Genomic DNA, 12,679 nt, shown 5'->3' with positions numbered 1-12,679 from the left:
TTAAATCTAAGAAATTATATACGTTTTTATGTTTCTGTAAAATATATCGTATTATAACGATGGATTGACGATGATGGCTTCGTCGTGGTACAAAAGAAGAGGTGCACGAAGAGGGTCAATAGGAGCCATTGTGACACTGCCCTCACTGGGCCCAACTTCCTGCTACATGCTGCTACACCGACCACGGCAATGTACCTGTACGGTTTACATTACGCCACTAAGGAGCAGGACATTGTTGATTATATACGGACCCAGAGTAACCTAGGCGAAGGCTGTAGTATATCGGCGTTACAGTGGCAGATTGCCGTCGTCAGTGCCGTGACCACACAGACAAGCTCAATATATTAGTTTTAAAATATTATTTCATATGTATGTTAGTCTATAAGATATTGATGATATGGGCCTAGTTGCCTGAAATAAATAAATAATAACACAGCAAAAAAACAGAAGAGAAAACAAAATATACCAAGAATAATAATAATAATAACAGAGACCTCATGTCTGCCATCAAAATGTAATACCTCTAACTATAACAAAAGGTTGTACCTACAAAATCTAAGATTATACTAAATGCTAAACTTGTGCTTATGCATTGAACTGTGTGCGAGGCGAGACCCAAACTGGTGAACAAGTTTGTTATCCCGACATTAGTAGATTAACGCTCTTCAGAAAGTTTGGCTTTGATTAAAACCGCAAGACACCGTGACGTGAATTATGAGCGCTGCTTTATTTCAGTGCTCACTTGTTTTATGAAGCATATAACTAAATTATGTTAAAGATAAATTTATAATTATATTAAACACAAATCTTGCAAATAATTCGCTATTAGATAGTTCAATTCAGAATAATACAGTATTGATACGTATCTAAATCAACTGAGAGTTAAAGCCGAGTTTTGTCAACTTCGGTAAGCCCCTCTACTCTGTATTATAGAATCTGTATGTACTTATATAATAATGTGTTATACGTATGTATATAATAATATATCCAGAGTTCACAGTGACATCACTCATAATATTTGTAAAAAATAAGTCACATACGACTATAATTACTAGAAAATTAAGCACATACTAGATTTATATACTACTTGTAAGAAAAGTGATACAACAGAATAACTGTAATAAACATACATAATAACTAAATAATAGCAAAAAATATATACCTAACTTACAGTGTAAGTTTGTCATTATAAACCTAGTTCTCGCGACTTCATATGCTTTTTAAGATAAAACATAGCCTTATTCGTTTTTATGTATGTTACAATGTTTGTGTGATCCGATCAGCCGTTAGGTCGTGAAAGTAAACAAACTAACAGATACACTGACATGCTTTCAGATTTATAATATAAGTATGGTTTTTGGATATCGCATACTTGCCGAGAGTAGAGTTAGTTTGTTAGTATGACAAAGTCATGCAAGAATATATTATTTTTAACCCAAGAAAAAGTAAGAGCTACAACATACGTAAATACCGGCTTTTATCTCTGACCGTACATGATGAATAATATATTTATTCACATAAGTCCTAAGTATTTCGAGCTTTGATTTGGTATATTAGTTGTTCTGTTACATACCTATTGTGGTGAGGTAAACCACTTCAATCACAAGTAGATTCGTATCTACATTTATCTTATCTGCATTGGTTACATTATTTGTTTTGATCTTTATATACATTGATAGAAATTCCCATGGAAAGCAATCTGATAGAAAAACCTAAACAGGAAAAAACTGTGACTGCAACATACAGTACATACAAGTACAGAAATCATATATACAAGTACAGTAGACAGACGCATTTACAAATTTTCAATATAATATACTTATATTGAAAATAATTGAATCTATTCCATTTTTAAAACCACTATTACAAAATGTTGTTTCACTGTCAAACAAATAATTTATAGGTATAATCAAGTATGTAACTCGATAAAGTAAAACCTTATCAAACAATAATATTAATCATGTGATGAAATCATTTCAGTATTTAAGTCAATCATATCATAATACTTACAATTATACATATGTCTCAAATATTCTCGATTACTCAAGGCCCTGCTGGTCTAGCAGTTTAGTATACCGCCTATAACCACCATCTCACAGAATAAATAAAATGTATTCATGATTGTTCTACAAAGTATTTTCTATATATAATCATAGATAACATTATATTATATATGATATAATATAGAAAATACTCTGTAGAAACAACTATATATGTACATTAAAAAAAAATATATATTTATAAAATCTATCCGTTGGCCTGTATTTATAGTACAAACTTTGCTATATCATATGTGTATAACATATCATAGTATTAAGACGGCGCGGCAGAGTGCCATCATGATACTATTAATTGTCCTGAGTTTTATACTCATTATTTCTATACTCAGTAATAAACATTTAGTCATCCGTCACAATGGTATCCTCTTATCTATAACGAATATACAAAATCTGATCGACGCGACACATTTCGCAAGGGATGAAAGTTGTTTCCAATAGAATATGAAACAGATAAGGGAGTGATGTCTCGTCTATACCGAAAACTACTGAGGCATCGCTATCGGATTTCATCATCTCGTCGTGCTGTGAAAACGGATGTCCCGTTGTGCCAACTAATCGGTTTGGGAAACTGCGCATAAGCCAGTTAATACCTTCATTATCTTTATATTGATTCGGAGAAATTTATTCCAGAAATTCACTCATCCGTTTTAAACCTGTTCATAAATAATAGAACTGTTACATATTTTATTATTGCACTTATCCTCTCCCAATTAATAATCTTTACCAATACTAATTTAAATAAAAAGTTCTCTTACAACTACTTTAGTATTACAACTGCTATCCTTATCATCATCATCATCATTATACAATAACTGATAATCATTATATCTTATTCAAATTTAACTATTGATTGATTTCAATTTTAATACATATATTAATAATAACTTCATGGTGATTCTGAATAAATATTAATATTATACATTGTTGATCCATTCAAATCTTTTGATACGTTAATAACTTTATTTGTAATAATTATTTATAATAATTTCTAGTTTATTTACTTTTGATTTGGATCTCGTAGATCCAAATCAAAAGTAAATAAACTAGAGAATCGTTGACTTTTTTCAATTCTATTTAGCATTATATTAATCCATACAGTTCTCGTACGTTTTTACTGACAATGCATCATTTTTCAAACTCAAGCTAACAATATTTTAGGCACGATTTCTATTTGTATCCGGAATCCCGCATAATTAGATCTTTGTTATAAGAAAACCCCAGATATTTCTTTAGCTAGTGATTACAACTTATACCGAGAGTAATGAAATCATCCGAGATGAATCGCCCTTCGTGCACGTAATTAGATAATCACATTATTTTACCAAAATATTACGCGTTATGAATATAACTTTGCAAATATTTTTCCAATAATTTTATGTCAAATAATTCTGGAAAAGTAGAAGCGAGTCCATAAAAATATTCAGTCCAAAAGACATAAAACTCTTACGGAAGTTTTTCAATCTTATCTTAAGTAGAGTTCCCTGTATCGGAAACGTTTGTTCCTTCCCATACCAACTTAAAGAAGGTCAAAAATGTTCCCGCGTCCTAATGTTCACCTTCCGTAACTCGCATCAAAGAAATCTTAAACTACAATGTGATTAACAGACCGGGAACAGAAATATTTTGATGTTACTTTTCTTTGTTAATATTATTGTGGCTAATCGCGACTTCCTTTAATTTTTTTTATTTTCAGTGACATTAACCAAATCCTGAATTATTGAGGTGAATCTAATAATAATAATAGATTTGTATACATGAAAAGTACACATATATGACATATTGTTGTGAATTTGTCTGTCTAAAAAGTGATATAATAGAATGGCTGACATAAACATAAATAAAAATTAATTAATTGTAATTTTTATTTATCTAACTTATTTTATAAGCTAGTAAATTACAATATTGAATAGAAGATACTTATTTCTGTGCCAAATCTTTTCACATTTTTTTAATAAGCTGAACTATCGAAACCTGTTCATAGATAAAATAAAAATATACGTAGGAATACAAATCGACACTATAAAGGAAAATATAATAGAAAAATATACTATTTGATCATATTAAAAAGGGGTATAAATGCTATCCTTTGCTCTTCCTCTTGAGTTCTTCATGTAAGTACGTAAATGATAAATTCTTGCGAGCTGAGACGCTATTAGTCTTATCTGACATTTCTATCTGCACGTTAAAATGACGTAAAATGTCCGCCACTATATGGAGGTACATGTTCCAATCTCCTGTCCATGCGATGCTTAGGTCGATTTCCTTAAATATCGTATACTGCTACTCTACGTTTGAATATTAGGTTCCTGGCACTTTTGAAGTTTAATTACAAATTATCTTATTTGAAAATGTATGTATATAATTTCTAATACTAATATTATAGATGCGAAAGTGTGTCTGCATTATATTTTATAACGAGGGCGAATATAGGCTAGCACTTATTTAAAAAAAGAGTAGACGTCAATTAAACTGGTCTTATACATAAAAGTGAAATAAGCTTAAATTTGTAATTAGTTAAATAAATCTACGATGCTGCTATTGTATATGATACCAAAATGTAAATTGAATTTCTTTTACTGACTTTGAAATTCTCCGAAAATACTCTCTAAATTCTTCCGGAGCCTTGATTGGGATTGACAAAATATTTCTCATCTTATTATAAGATCTATATAATGATGCAAATTTTAAATATAACCTCAACCGTGACCTTTTCCCCTATATTTTGCGTTTAATAAATATTCACCTGACCGAGCTGACAGATTTCCCACGTGGCTACTTGAACTTCATTAACCAACTTGTTCTACGACATTATAACTAATACTTGAATAATCTGTCATATACCAAGTTAAATATACAAATAACACAGGGATATTATACTCACAGGGGTAAGCTCGCGATTTCGTACGGCAGTTAATAGGTAGAATCTGTTATTTTATTAATCAATTAATAAACAATAGCTAAAATTAATGAGGAAACAATACTAAATTAGGAGATAATTTTCTAAGTTTTTTTAAACTATATGTTCATCTATATTTAACAATATATTCTGAGAAAATTTTGCGTTTATCGATTTTAACATTTATATACCTAATTACATTGACTACTTTAGTGTAGTAAGTAGTGACTCACCTCCGTTTCGCAAGGATGTATGTTAAGTTAAGTTACATACAAACATTCGCGTTTTTAACAATATTATAATACACTGTATAAATTGATTACTTATTAAAAGACAGAATTTTATATAGTGTACGAATATTTATTTCTTGTGTTTGTTATGTATTTATTGAATCTGATAGATAATATCCGAATCAATGAATAACCATGATCATAACGAGCCGTTAATTTCCCACAAAATAAAATTCCAATATTTTCGTCATCAGCTATATGTTGAACACGGCAATTTTTTTCCCCTAACTATCTCTTACTTGCGACTTCTGTATTTTTCGAGGCAAAAGCTAGCATATATCTATCTTTGTGATACATCTATCTTCACGGCAAAAATTAAAATCCGTTCAGCTGTCAAGTTCTGAAAAGACAAACAGACATCTTTTCCCATTTAAAATATTACTACTGACACTAGGTACATACCTACCTAAATTGTATAGTGAATACCTATTTCAATATTGAATACAGGTATGATATCTTAGCCATGCGAAATGGCACCCCATAAGCTGTGTCATGGGCATTATATGATAATATCGTAATGCTCTTTATATATATATAGGCGACGGTTATCACATACCATCAGGTATTCAGGTTTTTGATTGTCATTCCATATTTCAGCACCGATACGATATTGAAAACTCCAAGAAAAGAGCTTAGTCCTTCTTAAAAGGTCGATAGCGCACTTTGCAATTCCCCTGGTGTTGCGAGTGCTCATAGACGGCGGTAATCAGTTACCATTGATGAGTCACAATCTCGTTTGTCCCCTATACTACAAAAAATATATGTAAAAATATACTGTATTAGAAAAAAAAATATGTCGTTTACTTTATAGAACGTCGATACTAACGAAATTACGATTATAAAAACCTATTTACTATATTGGTGTCTAAGAACTGAAGTAGATCAGTAAACGTAAGACGAAATGTAAAGAATAAGATATATTCAATATAAAACTTCGTGGTAACTTCGTTTCATAGAACTTATGTTTACAACAGGAAAAACTACTTTAACGATTTATCAAACGCCTTTGCGTCGATACAATTTCTTGGCTACGCTTTCTTACTTTTTCGATGAGTAAAGTTAGTGGTATATGTAGTCATTTGGGTATAAATCGCGCAATGCCATAATTTAGAATGAATTGAACTGGCATGTACAGTCAGCTTCATATATTCATATAAAATTATAGTAAACCTAAAGATAAAATTATAATGTTCGCTACTTAAATAAGTATAGTATAACAATAATAAGTAAACACATTTAAAAATATTGACCCCTGCGAGTTATGGCAGGCTAAATCTATACACCAGGAACTAAGTACGATACTATAATATGATTTTTAAACTTTTGCGTTTAGTACATATTGTTTGTATTTTGTATTTGTATTACATTTATAGCTATTTGTTTTTTTATAAATTTTTATAAGTAATTATATTCAATAAGTGTTCGAGTACAGCAAGTGCTGCGTGACATAATCTTTTTTTGGACAATCTAGTGACGGTAGTTGAAAATACCACTGACACCTACATCATTGTACTACTCTACGGCTCGTGATCACGGCAAATGTAACTTCGTCGAAACGTCGTCGGGAGGGCAAAAATCTTATTTTGAATAAAATTATTTTGTCAAGTCAATAATTATGTCAAGACTTGATTGACTATATATATTAATAATGGATACTGTTTGAAATTTTGTATACAATATTTTTATGAAGTTGGCTAACTAGATTTATCGTATATTTTATTTAATCCAAAGGTATTGTACCAGCTAGGATAAGAAGTGAGAAGGCATCCACTGTCCGTATTCAGTAGGTACTATCCTTGAATTGGAATTACATTTTCAAATTCAGGCCGCCGCGAGAGGCGTCAGCTTGCGGTCCTAAGGGCGATAAATGGTTTTATCTCGTGAATATTTATAGCTATGTCTAAGGTGAACGTTAGGAAGTATTTTACTTAATGTTTTTTTAATGAATAAGTGTATTCTTAGCGCAGACAAGATTAAAGTAAAGTTGTTGTAACAACAGTTGTAAATGACGTATATTTCTTTAATACAATAATGTATAAATAGAATGATATGGAATAAATCAATTAGTTTTTGCTCAAACGAAATGTATTGCATTAAAAAACTGGTTCAATCGTGCTCAATCAATGGAATCAATACAGAGCAAACCCTATTTATAATAGAACTAATAGTGAAATGTTAACTATTGACGTAGGTAAATATCATATAAAATACACGCTAAAATAATTGCTAAACATATAACTGTAGTGTGAACCATAAGAAGTTAATTAAAATATGAATTATTTGGCGTCTTCACGACTGAAATTTTGAATACACAAGCTATTTGGGGCGAAGAAGGACATAGTAATTTTTTATAACGTTAACTCACTTGCCCCAGTTAGTATTCCCATTTCTTAGTACAAGTAGGTACATAATAAAACTCATAGATTACCAGCTATTGCAGCGCGGAAATGAAAACATAAATATAACTCACGATAGCTTTATTTTAATCCATTTATATAAACGGTTCAATAGTTCCGTTTCCAGTAAAAGATAAAATTTGTTTACAAACAAACAAATTATATACATATGTATACATAGTCATTAGTCAGTATGTATAGATTTCTCGCGTTAGCGTGGGTGGAAATTACAGGCCAACAAAAAATCAAGACGGAGTAAGTACTACTTACAGCGAAAATTAGATGTTCCTGTATATTATTTTAATATATAAAAATAAAATTAGACTCCTCCTAAGTCTTATTTTCTTTTTATAAATTTTATCTTGTCATGTACTGAAATTATGAATCTGAAAAACGTTTATTATTTCTAAAACAATTCCATTTCAACAATTAAGTGTTGGAATGACTTTGTAAGCAATATCAGGGATACCCAGCTCCCCCATATGGCACGTCCATTTATGATTTAAAAAAAAAATTCATTCATTTCCTACAAAAAAAACAAAATAATTTTTACTGTTAAATAAACCTTATATAAGTTTATTAGAGGGTAAATTTAAAAAATATAATATTTCGCTTTTGTTGTCCTAAAGTCTGGCCATAAATACTGTGACAATTAAAAATAAACACAATATTACATTTGAATCTGTCATTCCTCTAGGAATATTCATTGTTTTCTCGTTTACGCGGAAATCGGTTTTCAAATATTTTTGCGATATAGAGTGGGATAATAAAGAAAACAGAATCGCTGTAATTGTATTACACAAGGTAGGTTTTTATATTAATATTCAAACTAACACACATTACAGTAATAAAGCTTATATGATTCAGATTTTTTTTCTGTAATAATATTTATAGCAAGTGTTGTTGTCTGTCACAATGTTTATTTGATATTAAAGTTCTGTATACAAAATAATATAATAAAATTCTTTAGAAAAATACAATATATGAAGTATAAAAGTATGTGGCCAGTACGTCAGCAACATGGCGCCCCGCGGTGTGAGCACCGGTTTAGTTTGAGCTGACATGCTGGCGGTCTAGTAGAGGAACCAACTTTCGGGCTGGGCGCTTGAGGATACCTCCTTTGGTGGCGACCTCTGCCACACGGATCGTTTTGTCGGGACCGAGGAATGTTTTAAAGATACGGCCCCGTGGCCATGAACCGCGCGGAAGGTTGCCGTCGGCAATGAGAACCGGGTCTCCGACTTTGAATTCTGGTTTTTCTCCTGGTCGTCTCGGAATCAGTGTGGGGAGGTATTCCGTCAACCATCTAGCCCAAAAGTGGTCAGCAAGACGAAGGCCCTTTTTCCAATTTACTCGACGGATAAGGTCGCGTTCATCCATCTCTCCGAATGATTGGTGGGGAGAGGAGCAACCAATTAGAAAGTGAAATGGCGTTATACTTTCTTCGTCATTAGGGTCTACGGAGACGTGGGTGAGTGGCCTTGAATTTATTAAGGCTTCGGCTTCTAGGAGGAGTGTGTGTAGAACCTCTTCTCGTGGTGATTTTTCTTTTGGTGTTGCAGAGAGGGCTGTCTTTACGCTTCGGAGCAACCTCTCCCAGCATCCGCCCATAAAGGGTGCCCCAGGTGGAATGAAGTGCCACTGGATCCTTTTATTGGCAGCATCATTGACTACGTCGTCATGGTAGAGTTGCTTCAGTATATTATTTGCTCCGACGAAGGCTGTCCCGTTGTCTGAGTAAATTTTAATTGGGCATCCACGCCTTGATATAAAGCGACGTAGAGCCATGATTGCCGCATCCGAGGATAAGCTGCCAACAATTTCTAGGTGGATGGCTCGTACTGTCAGGCAAGTGAAGAGTGCCACATAGCGTTTTTCGGTTCGTCGGCCAATGGATACAGTAACTGGCCCGAAATAATCTAGCCCAACAAAGGAGAATGGGCGTACGCTATGAGCCATCCGTTCTGCAGGTAGATCACCGAACGGTGGGGTCGGTGGGTTCTTTTTACGAAGGCGACACATCATGCATTCGTTGGCGACTTTCTTTACGGCTGGACGTATACCGAAGATGAAATAGTTCTGTCGTAATTCGTTGACAATTAATTCTGTGTTCGCATGTGCTGCTCTGTTGTGATGGTGTTTTATTAGAAGTTTTACGATGGGATGCTTGCCGTCGAGCACAATGGGGTTACTTGTGGTGATTGAACCCGCACAGGCTCTTGTCCTCCCTGCTAATTTTAATATTTGGGAATCGTCCAAGGTGACAGCTAGCCGTCTCAAACGACTTCTAGAAGGCAAGGGCTTTTCGGCTTTAATAAGGCGACGTTCTTCTCCAAAGGAGTCTAGTTGGGAACGCAAGAGTAAGCGGAGTTCTGATGCGACTAGATCTGAGGCTTGTAGCCGTCGAGAAGGGGCTTCGTCAACCCTATTCCCTATCTTACGAAACAATAAATGTATAAAAAACCTAGCAGCGAGAGCAACAGTAGCTGTAGCGCGAACTAGACGTAACCAATTACTGAAACGACAGTGATTAGCTACTACTGGGGATAGTTCCGGAGAATTATCTGTTGTTAGTGCAACTAGCTCTCGATCACATTTCATTTCTTCGGGGCCTAGTCGCACATTTGTGGAAGGTTCCTCAGGCCATTCATTTTGACCGAGTAATAGAAAGGGTGGCCCGGAGAACCATCGTGAAATTTCGAATTTTGATTGTGGCCTCGTAGCGTCGTCAGCAACATTCAGATGAGTTGGAACATATCTCCAACAAGAAATGTCTGTGAGTTCTAAAATTTCTCCAACCCGATGTGAAACGAATACTTTAAAATTGCGAGCATCGCTACGAAGCCATTTGAGAACTGTCAAAGAATCTGACCAAAGGAAAATTTTGACAGGCTTATGTTTATGAGCCTCTATTAAATATTTACAAAAACGAGCGGCGATCAGAGCTGCCTGGAGCTCTAATCTAGGTATGGAGGCTGGCTTTAGAGGAGCTAACCTCGCTTTTCCACCAATAAGGCTTATTTTGCAATCGTTGGGCGTTATGAAACGCCAATACGCTACACAGGAGTATGCGTATTCGCTAGCATCAGCAAAGACATGGAGTTGTTTTTCCGTCCACTCACATGTTGTGTAGCAGCGTGGAATAGAAGTTTGGCGGAGATTTGATAAGTGCTCAAACCAATGTTTCCATTTTAATAGAATTTCGGATGGTAAGTGATCGTCCCAGTTGATACCGAGCCTCCAGGTTTGTTGAAAAAGAATTCGACCTCTTATGACAATAGGAGCCAAAAAGCCTAGAGGGTCATATACTTGCATTAGTAATGATAGGACATGGCGCTTAGTCCACTTAGAAGACTCATGGATAGGGGGTAAACTTCGCAAAAGGCCTAGAGAGTCATCAACGATGTTCCAAGACACTCCGAGAATTTTATGGTTTGGAGCATTGTTTGCGAGATTTACCTCTAAGATATTTGTGGCACATAGATCTCGAGGAATCAAGGTAAGAGCTTCTTTAGAATTAGAAACCCAATTTCTCATCTCGAAACCTGCGCGAGAGTGGACTTCTACAATATCAGCTACGAGACGAGCTGCTTCATCTGCAGAGTCGACGCTACCCAGGTAATCGTCCATGTAGTGGTTGTTAACTACAGCATCTACGACCATCGGAAATTCTTTTTTATAATCTAATGCGTTTTTATTTTTCAGGTAGAGAGCTGTGCACGGACTGGAGACCGCACCGAAAATCATCGACGACATCCTGTATTCCAAAATCGGTTGGGATGGTTCATTACGCCACAGGAAACGTTGAGCGTCTCTGTCCTCCTTCCGGATTTTAATTTGGGGAAACATTTCCCGAATATCGCCGTTGAGAGCGATGCGGCCTTCACGAAAACGCATCAGGATTGCTAACAGAGGTTGCAGTAAATCGGGACCTGCTAAAAGCATAGAATTGAGGCTAACACCTTCAAAAGTGGCTGCTGCGTCGTGTACAACCCTAAGTTTCTTTTTTGTGGGTGTACGACGCCGAAATGTGGCAGATACCAAGTGATTTTGGAGGGGTCTGCAGGTTCTGTGCATATTTCTGCGTAACCCTTGACAATGTTGGCATTTATCTGTTGCCTATATGATTCTGCAAGCGAGTTATCACCTATGAGTTTTCGTTCTAGGCTTTTAAAGCGGGACAAGGCAAGTTTATAATTATTGGGGACATCTTTTAAGTTGTCTCGCCATAGGAGACCTGTTTCAAATCGCCCTGAAGGAAGACGAGTAGTGGTGGACTCTAGTAAATCTAACGCTCTTTGCTCAGTAGGGGTGCGATAATCTTTAGCTACAATGCCTATAGAATCTAGTTTGTAATGTTCTTTTATGAGATTTTCCAACGATTCATAGCTGTTTGACGGATTTACAGTTGTGGAAATGGTATGGTTTACGAACTCGATTGGTTTGGTTTTACTCGAGCTGAAACCGAAAAGGACCCAACCAAGAGGGGTGAGACCGGCTACAGGCTGAGACTTAGAGCTCTGGCGGATCTCTGTGGGCAGGGTGAGGTTCCAGTTGTCGATACCAATTAAAAGCATCGGTTTAGCATGTTCATAACATATAAAATCGACCAAATCAGATAAATAATGTAAACCTTTAACAAACTCGCGATCAATATGTTGTGGACCAAGGTTCAGGTTAGGAATAGAACGAACATTTTTTAAAGAATGCCACTCCGTACTATAACGTCCCTTGATTGTGATGTCGACTAGGGATATATCGGACTCAGTTGACATACCTCCTATACCATCGATCTTAATATGGCTTCTTCGTCCCTTTGCACCTATGGCGGACGCTACTGACGAGTCTAATAGGTGGCTGTAGAGCCATTATTTTATTTTTAATCTCCCAATTAATTAAGTGATTTAGTTAGGATTTATTTATTTATTTTTTTTTAAATCGAAAATTAAATTTTGAATTGAAAGAAATACGTGTTTATTTGAGTGATTGACAAACATTAATGTTAAATTAGTCTATAATCTTCATTTAAATTAAAAT

The 12,679-nt window shown here is 34.8% G+C and overlaps 1 protein-coding gene across 1 annotated transcript; it reads right to left on the bottom strand.

Moving 5' to 3' along the window:
- Positions 1-8,689: 8,689 nt before the first annotated feature.
- Positions 8,690-11,305, bottom strand: LOC131841696 (uncharacterized). The gene has a single exon (XM_059190012.1). The coding sequence runs from the start codon at positions 11,303-11,305 to the stop codon at positions 8,690-8,692; it is 2,616 nt and encodes an 871-aa protein (XP_059045995.1).
- Between the last annotated feature and the right edge of the window lie 1,374 nt (positions 11,306-12,679).

The sequence above is a fragment of the Achroia grisella genome, unplaced genomic scaffold (genome assembly GCF_030625045.1).
Source record: "Achroia grisella isolate CSIRO2021 unplaced genomic scaffold, CSIRO_AGI_Agris_v1 utg18712, whole genome shotgun sequence".
Taxonomy (NCBI): domain Eukaryota; kingdom Metazoa; phylum Arthropoda; class Insecta; order Lepidoptera; family Pyralidae; genus Achroia; species Achroia grisella.
Note: the sequence above shows the minus strand (reverse complement) of the source record. Positions and strands in the feature narration are given on the sequence as shown.